General features: G+C 36.7%; 1 protein-coding gene across 1 annotated transcript in view; it reads right to left on the reverse strand.

Annotated features, from left to right (window-relative positions):
* LOC149074103 (uncharacterized) overlaps positions 1-23,828 on the reverse strand; it is a 239,115-nt gene that overhangs the window by 56,125 nt on the left and 159,162 nt on the right. The window contains exon 15 of the mRNA XM_089247324.1: positions 9,826-9,890. Within this exon, the coding sequence (XP_089103450.1) occupies positions 9,826-9,890 (65 nt within the window). The remainder of the gene's footprint in view (positions 1-9,825; positions 9,891-23,828) is intronic.

The following is a 23,828-nucleotide window of genomic DNA, read 5'->3' on the forward strand; positions in this document are numbered from 1 at the left end:
GTAAGGTGACACATTGGGTAAGTAGTAACAGAAAAGAAAAATGTCATTCATCTTTCTAGGCCAGTGTTTCCCAACCTTTTGAAGTTCGCGTCACCCTTAGGAATAACGTCAAAATTTTGGGCACCCTTCCTTGAATAAAGAGTTCACTACAACAAAAATCATTGAGTGAAAATACATCAATACAGTTTTGTTCGATTAATCATTAACGTGGAACTTTTGATTGATGCTTAGAGCACTGCCTGATAGTTGGCAAAGAAACACCCATATCGTCCTCAAGGCCTCGCAGTGTATTTATTGCTTTGTATTTTATTGTGTGAAAGTGTGTTAATTGTTTTCTTCATTAGATTAAGATACTCGTCTCAATCCAAGCCAAAAAACAGCCTCCGACATCTCGCTCTTGGTGAACTTACCTTTGAGTGTGGAATCAGCGTAAAGATCAACAAATTCATCTGGTTCCGCAAGGAGTGAAATCTATTTTCTCTGCACTGTCTGGGTAAGACAACCCAGTCGAGATTCTCAGTGGAAAGAGATGGAGAGTACATATTTATTGCATCTTGCAATCTTGATAAGTATTGAAAAATGAAGTCTCTTTCAGCTTATCCGAAGATGAAGTCACTCTCGGCTATTATTATGAAGTTTCCGACAGCTGGCTGATGCGAAGATAAATACAAGAAAGAAAATTCAACTGTCTTTAAGGGAAATTGAACCTACGTCCTCTCACTTGCCGGGTGAGCGCACTAGACTACAAAGCCAACGAATCATCTTTCCTTAGAGCTCATGTGCTCTGAACGGGGCAGTACATGGACAGCCAGACTCAGACAAGAGCTCACATAGCTAACACTGCAACCATAGATGGTGACTTATCTGATAAGTCTGTCGTGAATGAGAGTAGTTTATTTTTGATTTATTTTAAGGCCTTAATTGGACTAATATTTTTTTTTGTTTATCTTCATAATATCTCGCGGCACCCCTCATCTGAAATCGCAGTACCCTAGGGTGCCGAGACACACCGGTTGGGAAACACTGCTCTAGGGCAAAAAAAGAAAGAAAAGAAACCTGAGAGAGAATAAATATAATGCCACAGCTTTTTCAAAGCCAACATTTTAGGGAAACAAATTCGAAAAAAAAGATCTCTGGAGTACCATAAAATATGTGACCTTCACTCAAATTTTGTGACTTTTTGAGACTTCAGTGACCTTTTTATCATTCTGGGACTGACTTTTTTTATGATGGTAGACACCCTGAATATAAAAGGCAGTGTAATGTGCTTTATTACCCTAAAAAAAAGAGTACAATAATAGTTAAAAGCATCACAGTTTGTTGAAAATTTCGCCCATTGGTATTCAGACAGGTTGAACATCAGACATGAAAGAATATCATGAGCTGGTATCGATCATCAAAAGTGCACCCTTATGGCAAGTTTAACATACAAATGCATGAAATCAGAATCATTTCAACCTTTAGATGCATACAAGATTTTTTCTACAAGATTGCAATGATGATCAAGTGCTTGCGAGCTTGATATCGGACACGACCGTTAAGCTCTCTGGGTGCTTTAGGGAGCATGATATCAGACACGACCGTTAAGCTCTCGGGGTGCTTTAGGGAGCATGATATCGGACACGAATGTAAAGCACTCAGGGTGTTAAGCACTGCTTTAGGGAGCAGCACTGTAGTGCTCACAAGCAACGAGTTGAAGATGCCCGAGTCATGATAATCTAAATTGGATGGACCGAGGCCACCTTGGATTATCTAAAAACTCCAATTGTAAGAAAAACAGTAAAAAATGTTATAAATACTGGTTTTACTTTAAAAAAGCCAGCACTAACATACTATCTACATATAAGTAAGACCTGTCGAGTTAAGGATTGAGTTGCCTGGACAAACAATTCAAGGGGTGGGGGAAGTGTTACAAAAACTATGTAAACAGGAATTATTTATTGTCATCATTTATTGACATCTTTCACCTGTAAATAATCGGTGGAGCATATCTCTATAAATCTTGCCAAATTAATGACGAGTTTGGCATGTTTGGCGACAAATCCAATTTGTGATATGATAATGGCAGAAGAGAAATGTAAAGTTGTTCTGCGAAAATGGTAGAATCCTCTCAAAGCTTTACCCATGCCCATAAAAGTAATGTCTCCAGAAGGGCAGAGAGATCAGTTTGTAGGACTTCATCCTAAATACAAGAATTCTTATTTGTAGGCTGATCTATGATAAGCATGTTTCGTGAAATTACTGTTTGTAAATCCTTGTAGATAGCTGTTCTGTGCAATAAATTGTGTCACCCTGCATTTTATTTCATCTTCAGCTCATTTCAATGACCGTGTAAGAAATTATCTGCAAAAAAATAGATGCCATACAATGTGTTTCAAGAAATAAAGAATGTGAAAACGGCGCAAAGATGAGAGAGTCAGAGATGCAGCTGTACTCTAATGTACAGTGGCGTAGCCAGAAATTTCGTTCGGGGGGGGACCACTTTCATTTCGGGGGGGGGACCAAAGTGACAGAACAATGGATTTGGCCATCTTTTTCCCTTTCTTCGGTCATTTTCTCACATTTCGGGGGGGGGGACCAGACTCCCCAAGTCCCCCCCCCCCTGGCTACGCCCTTGCTAATGTACCTGGTCCCTATTTGAAAAATCAGTCCCTTTTGAGTGAAAGTGGGTCCCTTTTAAAAAACTTATGTTGGAAAAAAATATGGTTTTCTCCCATTATTCACTGCTATCTCTATGAAATTTTTCCAGCATGCCCCAGGTTTTTGATCAATTGCTTTCATCTCTTCATTGAGACAGAGCAGCAGGCCATGCTCTGGGTAGGAGGAGGTATCTCTAGGAACCAAGTAATTCATTTCCAAAACATGTTTTCTAAAATTTGTTTTATTCAAAGGTTGATTCACTTTCAATGTCTACTAGTAGGAAAAGCTTGCAAAGAAGCCCATTAACACTGAGAATATTACATATGGAATTTAGCATATGCAATAAATCTAAAACAAATATAGTCGATGGAGTTGGGGAATGTGCTCTAGTGGTTCGGTGTTAAATTGTTTTATATACAGGGTGATTATAAAAAAACTATCCCGACATATGGGCCCCTAACTATCATACCATTCACAGAAACTGAATGAAATTTTGGCATAAGGTATTTTGAGGTATGCGCTCAAGAATGATATGGAAAACAACAGTGTCACTCCAACAGTTACGGTTACAGTGAGAAAATATCAAATGGCAACACCAAGTTTTTTGTATTGGAATGTGATCTCCATTGTGAAAAACCCTAAATAGCATTCGAACGGCAACTGTGGCATGAAAATCACCGGCGGTAGATAGGCTAAAAGTGAGGAAAACCAATAAGGACAGAGAAGCAGCATAAAATAAAGCATTTTATTGTGTTTCACAAATTTTCCACATGACCTTGTGGAGGACTAATCAGGCTGGGAGATCAGCCGAAGAAACGGTGTGACGAATGAAACAAACATTAATGCTCTGGTGCACGGCAAAGTCCTTTTTACTTTTTCCTTGCCTAGCTCCGGGGATTTTTGTGCTACAGGTGCCATTCCAACGCTATTTAGTGTTTTTCAGTATGGAGATCACATTCCAATACAAAAAAACTTGGTGTTGCCATTTGATATTTTCGAAATTTTCTCACTGTAACCGTAACTGTTACAGTGACACTGTTGTTTTCCATATCATTCTTGAGCGCATACCTCAAAATACCTTATGCCAAAATTTCATTCAGTTTCTGTGAATGGTATGATAGTTAGGGGCCCATATGTCGGGATAGTTTTTTTATAATCACCCTGTATGTGTGTGTGTGTGTTTTTTTTCTCTCTTTCTCGCTTCAAAGTGAATTATTATATAGTTAAGTAAGTCTAAAGGTAAAGGCTTCGTTTGTAAGTTCAATGATAAACTAATTCAATCTATGGTTGAAGGTGCTAAAAAGTTCCCAAAAACCATGTGCCCTGTCAAGGTGGACTCTTTTCTTCAGCCAACAAAGGTAAGGTGCCCAGCCTTTCTAATGTTTGGTTGTCCTCAATTTGTGATGCTGAAATCATCTAAGTTATTGAACCTGCACGTTTGTATACTATCAAATTTTCGGGTCCGGCAGCCGTTCCGAAAACAAGACCCATTGACTTGAAAAAAATTTTATGTGGCCAAATTTCTAACGACAAATATATTCATGAAATTTGCTTTACACATGCTGGTGAGCTTCTTATCACCACGGGTAATCCACAAATTGCGAAGGAGTTCTTAAAGATTGGGAATATATTTGATATTCCAGTCAAACCTTTCCTTCTTACGGAATCCATCTCATCTAAGTTTGTGCTCAATAATGTTCCTACTGATATTCCAGTCAGCGAGATTGCAGAAGAGCTTCTTGGTGAAAACCTTCAAGTCATCAGTGTTCGTCGTTTCATCAAAGACAATAATCCCTTACACACGATATTTAGTAAAAGTATACCAAGTGAGGTAAAATTGTGGTCCTTGATTTTCCATCCCCGTCGTTTCATCGATCATCCAAATCAATGCCCTAGATGTTTTAGCTACTCGCACCGAAAAAAGTTTAGTAGAGCCTTCAATAAATTTTGTAAAAAGTGTGGTGGTGATGACCATGTCTTTGAGCTATGTCAAAATTCAGTTTCTTGTATAAACTGCAAAGCTGCACACCTAGCCACTGACCGGAATTGTCCGACATTTATTTTTGAAGCTAAAGTCCTCAAATACAAAGCTGAAAACTACGTCCCTATAAACATCGCTCGTGCAAGGTGTAAATCAAATAATGTGTCATATGCTGGTCGTGCTACTATTTCAATGTCGTCTGACATTAACTCTTTGAAACTTGAGATCAGATCTCTGGTTCATGAGGAAATATATGTGCTTCGCGCAATTGTTCCCATGGAGCTTAGCTCCAGTCTCCAAGAATCCCTTCATAACTCAATTAAATCCTTGATACCGGTGATCGTGAATTCAGTTAAATCATCTCTTCAAATCATGTGCATGCCATCTTCAGGTGGTGTAAATGTAGCCATGAAGGCCTCAGGTCCTTCTGGTATAAACTGTAATGACCCCCTTCCATCTGATGAAGATCCTGGTTCTAATATCTCTGGTGAATTCGTGCGTACAGATTTTCTCATCTCACCCTCGTCAAGAGCAAAGAAACGTTGAACAGTCAAAAAACCAAAAAAAAAGGGGTTCTAAGCCCCCCCAAAGCAGAATGTGCCAAAATGTGTGACGCACGTCGCAGAACAACCAGTGCTGTTGCCAAACAATCTGGAAGAATTTTAAGAATAGTGTAGAAAAATGGTATTATTTATATGCGAATTTTTACCACAGAACAGTTTTAGTCAGATGAGGACTCGTTGCAGAACATCGCAAAACATTCTGCTTTGAAGCTAAGCCCTATCCCAAAACTTGATGGTTCCCCCCCCCCCCGATTGTTATCAAGTAGATAATGTTGCCTTTTTGTTTGGTTTTTTTCCCCCTTTCGTTTTTCTTTCCGCTATCAGTGAAAAGAGTTCATTGTTATCTTGTCTAAAGTTTTTTTTTCCTCCCCACAGTCTGGGGTTTTCCTTTTTTTAACAGATGTATTTTTCCCTCTTTTTATTATTATTAATTATTTATTTATATATATATACAGTATATATATATACTTTTACTTCTTTCTCGTGGTTGCTTCTAATGAATGAGAAAGCAGTATTAAGATTCTCATTAAATGGTTTTTTTCCCTTTCATTATCTGTGACTATGAGGCATTATTAATGCTTTTGTTATTGTCATTGTTTGTGAAAATGCTTTATTTATTGTTCTTGTTATGATCGTGCATCTTCTTTCCTGTCAATTTTCTCTTTTTTTTTCATGATCAGGGTATGGTCCTAGTAGCTGAGAGCCATGTGTAACTATTATTGTATTGTAAATATAGTCGATCCCGCTTATAACATTCCCATTTAGAACGTTTTTCCACTTGATTCCACTTGATACGACTTATTTTTGTATAGAGAGAGTCCCAACTCTCTAATTCTTATCAAGATTTACCATTTAAAATGTTTTCCTGTTCACGTTTTTTATGACAGTTGTTTGAAAAACATTATAAGCAGGATCCATTGTAATCAAACGTTCTAGGAACACATTAAATGTGTGCTTCCAAAAAATACATATAAATTTTATATATTTTCTAATAAATCAATCTATAAATTCCCTTCTGACTGATTTTCCATTTCATTACGAAAATTTTAATGATATCTACCTAGGGCCACAACTAAATACTTTCTCAAATCGGACAAGCACGCATTTTGGCACCCCATATAATGTAGAAGTAGTAGTAATAAAGGGTGAATTCGGCCCCTCTCTCTAGTTCAGAGCCCAAGCACTTGACTCACCTGCTCTCTCTCCCCAGTTGCGAACCCTGCATCTATCCTCCCAATTAATAATGCATGGATTTGAAATTTAATGTATACATATGTGTTATAGGTCTGTCTGATCATTGTGGAAAGTTTTTTTTTCAAAGGAATAGCCAACCCAAAATTGGAAACCCTAGAAAATTATATTTGTAACTCATTACCACTGCGCAATCATGGGAACAAAACCCGGATTTTCACCTAAGGGAACATCCGGGGGGGGGGGGGGAGGTATGGGCCCATACTTCCTACCCAAGATGATCAAGAATCAAAAATATTTTTGTAGTAAGTTAAAATATTGGGGAAAAAATACATTCTCTTATACTATATGTTAATTTAAAATTCCTTTTGAGTGTTGGTGACCCACAATTTTCTGTGGAAGAAATCCTTGTGACATTCCGAAAGCCAATTCCACATACTAATGCGATTTTCACGATGTGAAGTAGTGAGTACCACATAGCAGCTAGGTGACAAAACTGGAAATTCAAGGTATAGATTATTATATTTTTGTTTTGCTCCTTTTTCAGAAAGATCTCAGAAAATGTTTTACAATTTGAACAGGCATTTGAAATAAGTGCCTTCATAATTTTTTAAAAAATGAGCATTCACATTCTTGTTGGAACAAGGTGAATTTATGCCATATAGATGATGTCTTTGAATGCTGGCAGATAGCCGCAAAAGTACCGTAATTTCTGGTGTGCGACCGGAGGGGAAAACCAGAGTGAGAATAGAAGTTTTAAAACCTGAAAATTCCGTACACGGCCCCTCATTCAGGAAAGCAACTAGATATCCATCATCTTATACTTCAATAATCCATGTGTACATCAATACAATATGGTACACAAATTAGTAAAACTACTTTTTTTAAAGTCAAGTGATTATGATAGACGTTAAAAAGAAAAAAAGAAAGGGAAAAAAAGTTAAGGTGGTTTTTTTCTCTATACATTTTTGTTCTTGGAATTAGCAGGATGCGTGAACCAAAATTTTGTGCACTCTTTTCCAAAATTCTGGGAATTTGACATCTTGTCTTTCCAATGATTTTACAAAAGCAATCAGGGAACAATGCTCTTGTCAACGGTTATGAAGGAAAAAGCCTAACTTGCTCCTGTTTCTCAATGAACTCCCAGAAAGATGAAATGGTCTACGCCCATTCAAATAAGTCTAATATGTTATTACATCAGTTACTCATTATATAGGACAGGGGGCTGCCTAGTTCCTTTCAAACTGAAATTACTGTACAATGCATATGTGCTACGTAACATTCCTGAAAAAAAAAATTAAGAAGATGTGTTCTTGGAGGAAAAAAAGAGAGAAACAGGAAAGGTCTTAAAAAGAAAATTTAAAACTTTTGTGCCTGAAGTTATCCGGAACTTTTGGAGCTCTGAATTTTGTGAGAGACTATATATTTATAAAGATAATTTATTCTAATGTATATTATTATAAATAGTGATAGGACGAATATTCAGTATTATGTCTATTTGGCCTTTTTGCCAAATATTCAATTTGGCCGAATGTTGCTTAGGTATTCAGCCGAATATCTGTGTAAATCTAGAAACTAATTTAAAAAATACATATTGATTAGAATTTTTCACATAAATTAAAAATATACTGATTATATTTTATTGTGTGGTGTATATCCCTCCATGAAAGAGGTTATGTCCGGGTGAATTTCTGTAATAAAGAAAAAATTAAACTGAAAATAGAATCCTACTGCAATAAGGTGAAAGTAAGCATGAATTACACACAAGTCAAGTTCATTACTAAAGGATGTATCTAGACAAGATACGTATTCAGCAACTAAAAAAAGGCAAACGGGAAAAAAAACAACCTGAGGGGAAAAACAAGTAATAAATTTTGATGCATAACTAGCTGAGAGTAACTAATGGTTGACATTTTCTTTACTGGATGTAAAATTCTAACAAGTATTGTAAAAAGAAATGATTCTTTAAGTAATATTAAAATAGTATATATTATATAGATTTATGTTTTTTTGTGTAGCTAAGATACATGAAATCAACAGGCTTTCGCGATATTATGCTGAGCTGAACAGGAAAAAAGTTATTTCTCTATGCCTGGAATCAAATCTAGGACCTCTTGCATACCAGCATAGCTGCCAACTTTTGAAAATAAAAATTCGGGAGATTTTCGCGCAAACCTGTATTTTATCCTAAAACCACTCCCTAATAAATACAATAGGGATTTTTCCAAATAAAATAGGGATTTTCCAAACATAAAAGTTAAAGCATAGGGAATAAAATCCCTACTCAAAAACTGAAGTTAAATTAAAATAGGGATTTTACACACATGGAAGTTAAACCCTTGGGAATAAAATTCCTACGCAAAAAACAAGTGAAATTGGAGGTCAAAACTTCAATGATGTAAAAATAAATATTGTGTTCAATCAGAAACGCTGTGAACAAACATTCCGCGCGAATGACCCCAAAATCATTGGAAGATGAAGGAAAACACCGTCAATTTTTGAAGAACACTGAGTTTTTGTGACACTTGTTTGTTTTTTTTTTCATCTCACATGAGTGATGATGTCACTATTTCCACCATGACCGATGTTTATGTCCGTAACACAACTGGTACAAAAAGGGAAAGTCGACCCTCTTCTGGAACATTTGATGAAAGGAAATTCATCGGAATAAGTATCTTTAAAATTGATTAAATATATTTTTGCTTATCAGTATTCATGCTTTGTTATATCGCACGTACGTAACTTCAACAAAAGAATTTTTGACCATATGAGCGTCACTATAATCTTCAATTATTATCCAGGACTATTGGCTGCTAAGCCATTCCCCTGCACGATAAGACAAACAACTTTCTTGTTACCATCAGAGGGTTTGTAAAACTTCCTTAAAAAGGGTATTTCCCCATTTACGACGTGTGACATCATTTCGAAAGGGAAAAAAAAAGAGGCTTCATGCGGAGATGACCCTGCTTCATGCCACACAAGAAATTCCTTAGGGATTGTTTTCATAAGCGGGGATTTTTTTTAATGAAGTAGGAAATTTTTAGGGACAATTAGGGATTTTTGTGATTTTCGTAAAAATTCGGGAGATTTAAGAACTTTTCGGGAGGTCGAGCGATGAAGCTAAAATTCGGGAGACTTGACAGCTATGTACCAGGCAAGCGCCCTCATCATTATACCATAGAGACAATCCTTGAAACAAGCAAAGTAGCATTGTGAAATTAAAAGAGGCAGCAATGTCTCTATTCAGCAAAAATCACGCTACTGTGCATGCTTTAAAGAAAAAGGGATAGTCTCTATGGTATAATGGTAAGTATGCTATGGTATAATGGTAAGTATGCTATGGTATAATGGTAAGATTGTCGGATCATTCACACACCAAAAAATTAAAAAAAAAAAAATTCAATGTACAATATAACAAATCTGAAGACAATACAAATCCGATTAACTTACTGAACAAACTGCATATCTAAACACCATACTTGTACAGGTACACATTGTTTTGTCTCCATTTCGATCTGAAAATCAAAAAAATTTAGTTATTGAAACAAGGAAATGAAATTTTTTAAGTGAAAAGTGGCCAAGTCAATCAATTAAAATGTTTGTTAAAACACCTAAAAAACTAAGATTCACCAAGATAAGGTAGAGATTGGGGTTAAATGGAACCATCCCCATACGATTAGTAAAATTCAGTTACATTCTGGGAGTAGTCTCTTCCACAAGTTTTCTTTCACCCTCAATTTTTCAGTAAAAATATAATCAGTACAATGATTGATCATACAGGGTTACAAGTAACCCAATTCTTTCCAAAATAGACAATTAAATACAGTAAAACCTCACTACAATGATATTCTATAAAATAATAAATCACTCAACAATATTTTTTCTTGATCGACAGAGTATCATTATATCAAGATTTTTTTAGATATTTACTTATATATTTTTTTTTTTACATTTACTTATGCCTAGTATTACTTTGAAAAAAAATTCTAACGATTTGTTTGAAACACATATACTGTAGTACGTATAACTTATGCTTTACAAAAACATATGCCCCAATACCTACTGTTTACTCAACCATGTTAGCAATAACTGTAGCTAATTTTCTAATTTAAAAAAAGTCATAGAAAGTTTAACCCGATAATTTAGAAATAAATTTTCAATATTTCAATCCTAGAGAAATCGCACTATCTCACAAAAACTATGATGTGCACTTGTAGTGAATGATCACTGTAATGTGGTGTCATTATAAAAAGCATAGACCATGTTTCAATTTATTTGTAAATGTATTTTCCACCATATTACTTTAACCATTATAAAATCGATTATCTTACAACATAATAACAATTTATTCGTTTAGGCCGGAGCCACAGAATTTGTATGAAAATTTAAATTGCAAATAAATACATAGTTTCAAGGCAACATCGACGAGAAGAAAAAAAAATTACAAAAGTGAGTCCAAAGAAGAAAAAAATAATTAAACCAAGGGTGACAAAAGGGACTAGGAAGAGGGAAAAAGTATATTGTGCAAAAAAGACCAACTGTAAGCAAATTGAAAAAAAATGTGTCACATGCAATAATATGACAAATAGGCAATTAAAAAAAATTATGAATCAAAATACATATATTTATATAAAACATTTAAGAATGTCAGAAGTATTTTAATTGTTTACAAAAGTATAAAAACTGAAGAGCCATAAAAACTGGTACAGGCATGCAAATAAAGAGATATGGAACCAATCACAGTATGGTGCTGCGGTTGGCAACGCCTATATAACACAACAAGTGTCTGGCATAGTTGTTAGATCGGTTACTGCTGCTACAATGGCAAGTTATCGAGATTTAAGTGAGTTTGAACGTGGTGTTATAGTCGGCGCATGAGAGATGGGACATAGCATCTCCGAGATAGCGATGAAATGTGGATTTTCACGTACAACCATTTCACGAATGCACCGTGAATATCGGGAATCCAGTAAAAAATTAAATCTATGACATCGCTGCGGCCAGAAAAAGATCATGCAAGAACGGGACCAACGATGACTGACGAGAATCATTAAATGTGACATACGTGCAACCCTTCCACAAATTGCTGCAGATTTCAATGCTGGGCCATCAACAAGTGCCAGCGTGCGAACCATTCAACGAAACATCATCGATATGGGCTTTCAGAGCCGAAGGTCCACTCGTGTACCCTTGATGACTGCACGACACAAAGCTTTACGCCTCGCCCCGACAACACAGACATTGGACTGTTGAGGACTGGAAACACGTTGCCTGGTCTGACGAGTCCGCTGGCCACGAAAATCCCCAGACATGAACATTATTGAACATATCTGGGATGCCTTGCAACGTGCTCTTCAGAAGAGATCTCCACCCCCTCTTACTCCTACAGATTTATGGACAACCCTGCAGGATTCATGGTGTCAATTACCTCCAGCATTACTTCAGACATTAGTCGAGTCCATGGCACGTCGTGTTGCGGCACTTCTGCGTGCTCGTGGGGACCCTACACAATATTAGACCGGTGACCAGTTTTTTTGTCTCTTCAATGTATATACATATAGATGACTTGCTTTCTCTAGTATTCTCAGCTTATGAGAGAAAAATCAGGGTTTCAAACCGTCATCATGTTAAGATCTAAAAATCTAATGATCTTATGTGGTTCATTTTCTATAAAATATGCCGCCTCTGAAATTGATATATATATTGAACATTGAGCGATGACAATCTTACTCCCTGTAATGATTCACAACAGCAAAAAACATGGAAAAAATTTTATACTACGTGTTTACAACAAAAAAATACAGGAATGTCTAAAGCGATTAGAGTTGCAGATAAAATTCAGTCTTGCATGTAGTAAATTTCTGATACAGCGAAAACTGTAAATAGAATTCAAGTAAAACTTTGGAAAAAAAGTAGTATCCAGATATTTAAAATATGGGTTAAATTTTCTGTTTTTTATTTATATATATATATCTCTAAAAGTCAAAAATACTCACAAGTGAATCCCCACAACGACAAACTAGTTTCGAGATCGTGGTGAGATCCACTCAAGATTATACAACCTCTGACAATAAAGTTCGGTGAATAGTCCTGTAACATTAACGTAGATGAAATGTTAACGAAAGTTACTTTACTGTCCTTTGAAATAGTCACCTCCCATTACTATGCACCGCTGAGATCTCCTATACATGTCCTGGAAACTTTGCATGAAGTCTTCCTTTAGTATGGAGTTCAAAAGCCTCGTCATGTTTCTTTGGATGTCAGGAATATCGTCAAATCTCTTTCCTTCCAAAGCGAGTTTGAGTCGGGGGAATAGGAAGAAGTCTGGAGGATTGAGGTCTGGCGAGTATGGTGGCTGTTCAATTTGCACTACCCCCTTTTTTGCCAGGAACTGTTTGACAATATTGGCTGTGTGAGGGCGAGCATTGTCGTGAACAAGAAACCATGAACCTTGTTGTGCGTACTGAGGTCGTACCCTGCATAGATGTTTCACGAAACGGGTCAAAATTTTCAATGTACCTTGCAGCATTCATCGTCATTCCCTCAGGTAGAAATTCCTTGTGGATACACTTGTCAGAAACACTTTCCCGGCCTTCTCTAAAATGGACAAACCACTAATACACACACTTCAAGGACAGTGCTTGATCTTCATAAACACGTACCAGCATCACATGAGTTTCTTTCGGTGTCTTCCCGAGCTTAAAACAAAACTTTAAATTGATCTTTTATTCATTTATTTTCCTGTTCTCAGTTAAGAACCAATGCACTAAACAAACGCTTTGTAAAACAAGTGTTTCACGAAACACAAACGATGCTCAACTGAACAACGGTGGTCAACATCTGCCGCTACGCATGTGCAGCGTTTTGCTTCACCAGTGTTGCCAGATCGGCCGTTCTGACTTCATTCACCGAACTTTATTGTCAGAGGTTGTATGTTGCAAGGGAAATTGAATGTTATATTTCTCATAGAGTGAATGAATTCTCTCACCCCATGCAATTTTTTGTTCCAGGCTGTATTTGATGCATGACTATTTCAGGAACTAAATACGCTATTTATCCGAGACAGTTATCTTTTGAGTGTAGTGAAAATTAAGTGTAATCATCCAAATTGTGTAAATCAAATATGACGGGCTGCAGCACAGAAGAGAGTAACATGCTTTTAAAAATCTCAGATGCACAGTCTCCAAATCATGATTATCCAGACCCCAAATTTCACAGCCATGTAAAACAGTTGACTGAATCAAAGCTTCAAATAGTCTGATTTTGAACACTAAATCTGGCAAGATATTTCATGGACTGTGTAGGACAATGTTTATAAACATGGTTAATAGTGATCACTTTAGATTTATAAACATGATTCTTAAACGAGCCATTGTATAAAATAAAAAAGTACACCAAGATAAATATATATTCATTAACAATCTATTTTGTTTCCCCTATAAAACCATTTAAAATTTTTGGAGCTTGTGGCCTCTACAGAAGATAACTATCTTGGATTTAGACAAATTAACCTGCATCAAATTGAGCATCGCAAAACTTTCTGAACGTCTAATCATTTTTTGTAGACCGACCATAGAACCTGAGATCATTACTGTATCATCTGCGTAAGCAAGTATCTTGATCTCAACATCTAAGATCGAAACACCTGCTGCATCTGAATTACAAATATCGGTGATTAGATCATTCATAAATGAAATAGTATGGGACTTAAAACACACCGGTTTTTCACCATTATCAATAGGAAACTGGGGGGAAAAGACCTGACTTGGTGACAACATTACTGTGCACGCTATGGAAAAAGATGTTAAAGCATTAACGAATTTGTAGCTTACACCGGCTATAAGGAGTCTTTTCCATAACAACTCCTGATTAATCGTGTTGAATGCAGACTTGTAATCGACAAAAAAAAACAAATAATTTTCATCATTTTTGTTTCAAGACTTTGCTAACCACTGTATCAAGAATGAAAATGTTATCAAGTGTTGATCTTCCTCTCTGGAAGCCAGCCTCATATTCTGAGATATCTCTTTTGCTCAACCAATCAACTAATCGTTTGTGAAGGATTGATGTATAAATCTTGTAACAAGCTGGGGTAAGAGACAGGGGGTCTATTTTTGGTGATCCCAGACCTATAGATCCTTTTTTGAATGGAAAAATCAGATTTTTTCCCCCTTCCTGAGGAATTTCCTCGCCAATAAAAGAACGATTAAATAGCAATATAAAAAAGAGCAAAAAATTGTCATTCTTTAAGAATTTGCTAGAGATTCCATCAATGCTGGGAGATTTCCCAATAGGGATGCTTTCATGGCTTTATATATCTCAGATGTCGTAATCTCTTTATCCAGGTCATACCAGTTATGACAGAAGTTGAAAGCTCCAAGTCCCAAACAATGCGTTTTTCTCAAAACGCCAAGTACAATAGTCAGCCCAAGGTAACGCCGAAGGAGCCGAAATATTTTGTTTCAATCGGGACTGCCCCACAAATTTCCAAAAGATTTTACTATTTGGTTTACCCCCAGTAATCATTGAACGAATAAAATTTTCCCTTTTATTTCTGCAAAGCTTTCTAGCAAAACTTCTATATTTATTATATTCGGAAACAAGATCCTCAAAATTAGTCTTATGGATTTGGCTTAGTGTATCATTCCGTTTTTTAATAGCTTCCAAGCATTCATCGTCAAACCAATCGAACAAACTTTTGGTAGAATGAGTCATGCCGGTTTCATTCGCTGCGTGAACAATTATTTCTTTCAAGGTCTGCCAATTAGTATCTCGATCCCTAAACATATGTATCGAATGTGAAACAAGATTGTCATATTCAATCACGAAATGAAAAAAGTGGCGGAAGGGAAGTACAGGGGTTCCACCTCAGTATACACTTTAACTGTCAGAACATTGTAAAAAAACATGGTTAAAAATTTCAGGATTTCATGAATTCTATATGCATTTTAATAAAACAGAACTCAATAGTCAGAAGAAGAAAAAAAATTCTCATTTTGCAAAATCTCTTTGTTAATAGATTAATTATTAATTAACTATTTCCAGAAGGCATTTGATCGGGTGCAACATGATAAAATCTTGAAGCATTTACACAAGATTGGGATTGGGGGCAACTTTCTGAATTGGATAGAATCCTGGTTAAGAGATAGGTCGCAACGAGTTATAGTGAATGGGGAATTCTCTAATTCGACAGGCATCAAAAGTGGAGTTCATTCAAGGACTTCATTTTTTGAATATGTTTACATTGGATGAATGCAGGTTTCGGGAAGATATGGTCGATGTGTTCAAAATTTTCAACAGGATGGACCATGAATTATTAGTACAGCGTCAATCGACTGATTTTACAAGGGGACACCAGTATAGATTGGTAAGGGACAATGCGAGGTTATGGCGTCGCAGGAATTTTTTCTCTAATAGGGTTGTTAATAAATGGAATAGCTTACCCCCGGAGGTAGTAAATTCTAACACAATTGACATGTTTAAAAAGAAATACAATAAAAATGTTGGGGTAAATAGAGAAACTAATCATACATAGAATTAGACAACCAAAAATATTCTTTATGGGCATCGTATAATATTTTATCATGTGTATATATTGTTTATAATTTTTGTTAATTGCATTTTATATTGGGTTGCTGTATTTTTGAAATATATGACGTCTATATTTGTTATGGGCACCTTTCTCAGGCACCTCGTTGGGCATTTTGTCTGTTGTGGCGTTGTATTTGTATTATGAGATGGAAAATTATGGGAGAAACAGTTCCTTCTCTTACAAGAAATATGTATTAAAAATTAGCTGTTATAACACAATTATTTAATGCTTGCAGTGTATGTAGGAATTATAGAATTAGTATTAGTATTATAGAATTACTCAAGTTATACTTAAATATAATTACATTCTACAAAGAAAGATACCCATATTTTAGACAGTAAACTTTATAGATAAAAGAAGTAATCTTGTCTCTTACAACAGTTAATAAAATTATTGACAAACCACATATTTTTTATAAAATAAAATTCTCTCATTGGTTTTGATGAGTGTGAGCAATGGGTTTGTATTCTCTTCTGTTCAGAAAGTTTACATGTTTGATTTATAATTAGTTGTTTAAGAGCATGATTCTAAGTTGTCATCAGTAATTTGGCTTTTTAATTTACATTCAATAAAATTCATATTAGAATATGATTTCTTGCATAAATATGTAGACTTGAAGATATTGAGAATGTGGAATTTTTTACAACTTGTGGTGGAAAAAAGTTTAAAAACAGCCAAAAAAAACCCATATATCTTGAGAACCCGCAGATGTAAATACAGTCAATTCATGATAAACTGAATATCAGTTGAGTTTTCTCTCAGCTCTAAACTGTTCAATATTATTTTTTTTTTTTTTTAAAAAATAACGTGATTCTCACGTATTCCCAAGGGATCAGCATGATCCGTCCAGGGAATTTTGTTATAGTTTTTCCCCAACTCATGCAGAATTGACATTAATTTAACAAAAAATTCACTTACCTATCCAGTGATGAATTAAAGTTATATAACAGATCTGCAAAAGGTGTTGTGATTGTGCGGCCTGGACTGACTTCAGAAAGAATAGAGCTTCTAAAGGGCATAGCGAGGGAGGAATCTGGGGTCTGGTTCCCCCCGAAATGTAAGAAAATAACCGAAAAAAGAAAAAATGATGGCCAAATCTATTATTCTATCACTTTGATCCCCCGAAATGAAAGTGGTCCCCCCCCAGAACAAAATTTATGGCTACGCCCCTGGAGCCCGATATAAAAGGGGAAAGACAATACCGTCTGGCCCATATAAGTTGTATTATCTGTACGAATAGAATATTAGGGCTGTTGAATAGTCCTTACTTGTTAACTAGGAGAAGACCCTTTAATTGTTTCATTATGAGGACTTTAAGCCTCTACTCCTAGTAGATTCCTTCAAGTCCAATCCGCACCTTCTCGTGGTGCAGCCTGTAAGTAGCCTAACGCAAGGTGAACAGATGCGGATGGGCTTCCCCCAACCCGCACTAGCCAGCATAAAGGATTACGGCCCAAAATCCCCTAAGATAATGGAAAAACCAGTGGAGTAGAATTTCCATTCATAAAAAGTGGAAAAATCACATCATTGCGTTAGATAGTACATCTGCAAAGTTGCTTATGCAAATATCAAGCATAAAAATGTGAGGTGAGAATATATATTAATTTACTTTTAAATTTATATTTTTTTTACTAATTTTGTTCATATTGTAAAATATAAATCATTTTTCATTGCCTGAAACATTTACAACAAAACAATTTTTGGTATAATCACCCCCAATGACAACTTTTACATCGAGAACATCCTCAGAATGTTCTCAAAATATTATATATATATTATATTCTCAGAATACTCTCCAGGTGGTGAGAGGTTTTGAAAGTTTAGTTATAAAGATTTTATTAGCGAGAAACCTTCAGTTAAAACCTTAAAAAATTATTTTAAAATTGAATAAATTTTCAGAAATAAGTTCACAACAAAAGAAATTAAATCAAAGTTGATCAATAAAAGAAGCTCTATTCTTATATAATCACCTTCATTCTAAGATGCAGAAATGTTGTTTTCTTCAATGTGCACATACACTTAAATTCTGTATCACTCATATTTCTTTGAAAGTTGTGCAATTCAGCCCTGTTGGTTTAATTTTCTTGCTTTCAAACTTTAATATTGTGGTCTACAGACTTAAATATTCATTTTCTTCTTGGCGGGAAGAGAGATGGGGACAGAGAATATTCTCTTAAAGGACTACTATTATAAATTACTAGAGAATATTCTTATCGAAAATAATAATTATTCTTAAGTTGTTTATCGAGATAATTTCTTACACCAGTGTAATAAATTATACACTGGTGTAATAAATTATACACTGGTGTATAATTTATTTTTATATATTTTTATATATTTATAGATAATTTATTACACTGGTGTAAGAAATTAAGAGAATTTGCAGACTTGGTCGATTATCTCTAGAACTACTGTACCGATTTTAATGAAATTTGATATGTACATACATTGATACAATACAAAACAAACAACCATTCAATAATTGTAATACACATGCATGATCGTGCGTAACACTCGTTGGAGTTGGAAGGTAAGAAACAGCGGTTGCAGAATAAACAAAAAAATAGGTTAATAGGAGGTATGGTCCCCTCTTACAGATATACAGGTCTCGCAGCGTGATTTCATACTTGAAATAAGGCCGTTTATCATTTCCTGTGGCAATTGGTCCCACTTGTTCAGCAACGCTGTTTTCATTCCATGGATGGTTCCCGGAGGGGGGTTGCGAGTTGCAATTGCCCTCCCCAGAGCGTCCCAGACATGCTCTATAGGGTTAAGGTCTGGAGATCTGGCTGGCCAATCCATCCGGCGAATATCCTCACTCTCTAGAAAATCGTCGAGCAGAAGAGCTCTATGTGGCCTCGCGTTATCGTCCATTAAAATGAACTCTGGGCCAACTGCACCCCTGAAAAGGCGAACATAGGGCTCCAAGACCTCATCCCTATACCTCACACCAGTCACAGTGTCTCTCAAAAACATGGAGAGGTGTGCGGCCATCCAACATGATGCCCGCCCAGACCATTAAACTTCCTCCGCCATAATGGTCGATTTCGCGGACATTAGAGGGTAGGTAGCGGGTCCCTGGTTCTCTCCATATGAACGTACGGCGAGAATCGGTGCTTAGGCTGAACCGGGACTCATCAGTGAAGAGAACGGTCGCCCAATCTCTATGCTCTCTGCACCATGATAAACGGATTCTCCTGTCCGCAGAAATGAGCGGGACGCAAACAGGGGGTCTTCTTGCAAACCACCCTCTCTCATGAAGTCTTTTGGAAACAGTCACCCTTGATACACGGGTTCCTGTGGCTGCATACAAGTCACGAGAGTTCTTTTCATGAAATTCGATAAAATACAAAAATTCTCTTTATTTATTTGACCAGTGTATAATACATGTTATTACATATATTCCTGATAATACTCTCTGGAAAGATTTCCGTAACTGAAGAATATTCTCTGGAAGGACTATTATTAGTAACTTCAGAGAATAATTCTTATTATTTTCTATAAGAATATTCCCCAGTAATTTATGAAATTAGTCCTTCCAGACATAGGCGAAGATGAACTTGGAAGTCTGGGGAGGCGGCACCATGATGATGATGATGTCAATACATATATACATTAGATCAGTCGACTCCACCTTTGACGCTGGGGGGCAATGCCCCCCCCCCGCCCCTCCATATCTCTGCCCATGCTTTCAGAGAATGTTCTCGAGGATATTATATGTAACTATATATTATAAATAACAGGAGAATATTCTCATCAAGGACTTATAAGAATATTTTCAAGTTATTTATAATAGTAATCCTAACAGAGAATACTCTCGAATATTCTCCTTGATTTTATATCTCTAATCTAGCATATACTGGATACAGATTATACAAGTCTATGAACCAATAACAAGCTTTTCTGAGGAAGAACGACTTTTATGAAGAATTAGACTAGCTGCACAGTAAAGGAAACCATCATATCAAAATACTAATAGATGACTTCAATGCCAGAATTGGAAAGAGAAGAAATAGTGAAAGCTCAGTTGGAAATCATGGTTACTGTGTACAAAACAACAGAGGAAACTGACCCGTTGAATTTGCAGAGAGCGAACAGTTATTCATAATGAATTAATTTTTTAAGAAACCCCAAAGAAAGAGGACCTGGAGAAGCCCAACTGGAGCAACTAGTGGGATGGACTACATCCTATTTAATAAGAAGCATGTGATCCAAGACTGCGGTGTTCTCAACAAATTGAATACAGGAAATGATCATCGACTAGTGAGATGCAGAATAAGGCTTCACACTAGAATGAAAAGAGTGAAACTTATCAAAAATACAAAAACTGTCAGATATGGTAAAGATTCAAGAACATCGATATAAATTCCAGTTAGAGCTGAAGAAGCAATTTGTGATTTGCTATATAACACCGATGGGGATGAAAAGGATGATAGTAAATGGACAAGATGAAGAAAGGATGGACAAGATGTCACCAAGATGAACAAAACTTTAACCACTTCCTTAAAAGTAGCAAAAAAGTCGCTTCAGAAAAAGAAATCAAACCAGTGAAAAAAATAACAGAAGAAACAAAGAAACTGATGAAAGACTGGAGAGAATTTCAGATTAAGAAGAATGACCCTAAATCAAAAGTGGAATATGCAGAACTTTATAAGACAGTACAAAAGCGGATTACAGAAGATGTCAGGAAGTTTGAATGCAATTTTGTAAAGAAAGCACTGGAAGATAATAGGAGATTAAAATCAACAAAACAAAAACTGTGTTGAGAGAAAGAAAATTTTTGCACTAAAAAGGAAAGATGGAACCATCACAAAAGATGGAAATGAAATCATTAATATAGTTGAGAAATTTTATAATACTTTACACCAGCAGTTTTCAACCGGAGCTCCGTGTGCACTTCCCAGGGACTCATCAGCCACTCGAGGATAATGAAATTAATCAAAAAATTTAATGAACAAACAAAGAAAAGAGGTCTAAAAGGTACCACCATATAAAAAATATACTAAAAAGGGCTCCTCGAGTTAAACAGGGATCCGCCATAAAAATTATACACTGCAAAGGGCTCTGCGAGTCAAAAAATGTCAAGAACCGCTGCTCTATACAAATATGAAGAACAGGATCTGGACAGAGGAAAGGGAGCAGGAAGAAAAAAAAATGGAGCAGAATTTGTACAAGTAGTGCCTGTGCTGAAAGAAGAAGTCTACAAAGCTAGGACATGTATTAAAAAAAAGAAATGCCAGGGTGAAGGTGGGATTTCAATAGACATTAAAGCAGCAGGAGAAGAATTTGCCAGTATACTAGCTGCTTAATTCACAAATTGTCTCACAAAATTAGATGTGCCTGAAGATTCGAATAACGCAATGATGGTTCTTTACAAAAAGGGTGAAAAAGAGGATATCAAAAACATCAACCAATCAGCCTCCTATCAGTAATTTATAAAACCTTCACCAAAATGCTGACATATAGGCTTGGATCCAAATTGGACTAAGCTCAACCAAAAGAACAAGCAGGATTTCGAAGTGCATTCAGTACAATGCAAGGGCGTAGCGAGGGGGGGGGAATTGGGGGTCTGGTCCCCCCCCCGAAATGTGAGAAAATGACCGAAAAAAGGGAAAAAGATGGCCAAATCCATTGTTCTGTCACTTCGGTCCCCCCCCCCCCGAAATGAAGTGGTCCCCCCCCCGAACGAAATTTCTGGCTACGCCCCTGGTACAATGGATCACATCCAAACCATAGGCGGAGATAGACTTGGAAGTCTGAGGGGCACGATCATTATTGCTGGGGGGCACCATGATGATGTCAATTCATAAATACATTAGATCAGTCGACTCCACCTCTGATGCTGGGGGGCAATGCCCCCACGCCCATCGTATCTCCGCCCATGATCCAAACAATCAGGGAACTTAGAAACATACAAGGAATACCAATTACCATTGTATGTGGCCTTCATTGATTTTGAGAAAGCATTTGACTCTGTCTTCACATCTGCTGCTGTTAAAGCTCTAGATGTAATTGGGGTGGAAAAAACATACATTAATATCAAGAAAATACGTCACAAAGCAACCATAGGTGTAAACTTGTATCCGGCCCATGGGCCCAAGCCCCCCCCAACATTTTTGAAGAGCCGGCTCGGCCACCCCAAAAATTTGAGTGCATATGTTGTTTCACACACTTGACTCAGAAAAAGATTTTTGACAAAAAATTTCTCCAAATAGTAGAAATCTGCTCAAAATTTTATTTTTTTTTATTTTTCTTTAGAATCTCAATGCACTTGTTCTGTGACAATAGTAGTCTTATCTCGCAATCACCCTGGAAATCATCCATCCTAAATTGCATCTTCCCAGAGCTGGTGGCCTGAAGCCACCTCCTGGAGATAACTTGGGGGGGAATCCTTTCTCTTGCTTGTACTGTCGGTAAGCTCAACAGCATCTCTTCTTTTGTTGAGTGTGACCTTGGAGACGGGGGACATGAGACAACAGAAAAAAAGAAAAAAAGTGGGAGGTGGTAAAGTGAACCAGCATCGTGTATTAAGCAGTGTATTAAGCTTATTAACAACATCGAAGGCCTGAAACATTTTTCGAGCCTTCACAACAGAGGTGCCGACATGAAGAAATTAACAATGAGTGGGGAGAGAGCACTGAAAGTTGCTGGTCGCAGTGCCGTCTTAAGGCACGGCCCTGGGGACCTCAAGCGAAGAGGGGCCTCTTAAAAATGAGATCTGGTTGAAATTTTTGAGAATTTGTTTGTTAGGGCCTCAGAAAAATCAATTGGCCCGGGGGCCCATGATACTCTTAAGATGGCCCTGGCTGGCCATCCCGTATATACGGGGCTGAAATGCATACGCAGGAAACAGAGGATGCACCCAGGCCTCGAAGTGAAAATTTGAAAAAAAAAGTAGGAAAAATAGGAACACCATTGAGAAAGAAAAAATGGAGAGAAAAAATGGAATTCCCGAATTATCGTGCATTTAAAAATGTCATGCCATTAAGATTCACACCTTATATAATTTAATTATAGTATTATCTATAGATATTTTAGGAAACTCAAGTTCTAATGAATTTAAAAATCTTTCATTTCCACAGAATGTGGTATCGAAAACAATGTACATAGCAAAACTAAAAAGAAATTAATCAAATTGCTACTGTTACTTGAAAAGTCCAACTATTGATCGTGATTAATTCCCCCCCCCCCCTCCCGTTCTTTTCGAAGAAAGAAAACATACCTGTCTAGGTGCCATAAAAATGTAACCCATGCATGCTTAACCCATTGTCCACGGGCCGAATGTGGCTCGGAGTCATCTGTTGTGGCTCACAACTTCAAATCTTATTTTGCAAAAATGAACCAAGCGACACTTCCATATCGTTCAAGAGACCCTGCAGCACAGATTCAGGTCATTCAAGTGGCTCGCGTCACATTCGCAGATCACCGTGGCACAGTTAAAGATTACCCAAGTTACCCCAGCTGCTGTTCCACTTCACTTAAATAACCTGTGGCACATTCCTAGATCTCTTAAGTGACTCACAGCAGAGTTCCAGACCACTCAAGTACCCGCAGCATGTTTACACATCATTCAAGTGACCCGCGACACATTTCGAAATCAATGAAATGGCCAACACTCTACTGAATGTTGAAAACCGCTGATGTAACACCTCCTGGAGTTACATTACACCCGAAGGATACAACGATTAGAATGGCCTGCATATTATGTTTATGAATTTTTTTTCATAGACAACGGCAGTCGTCAATAGCATACACATGAACCTAGTTGTGCCTTAAAACACACATGCTAACCAATGGCACCTCAGAGTTATCTTATGTGGCCCATTACAAATAACAAAACCACACAAATGGCTCATGGACG

Source organism: Pholcus phalangioides, unplaced genomic scaffold (assembly GCF_987345545.1).
Source record: "Pholcus phalangioides strain wild (caught in Gottingen) unplaced genomic scaffold, Ppha-v1.0 ptg000017l_1, whole genome shotgun sequence".
Classification (NCBI taxonomy): Eukaryota; Metazoa; Arthropoda; class Arachnida; order Araneae; family Pholcidae; genus Pholcus; species Pholcus phalangioides.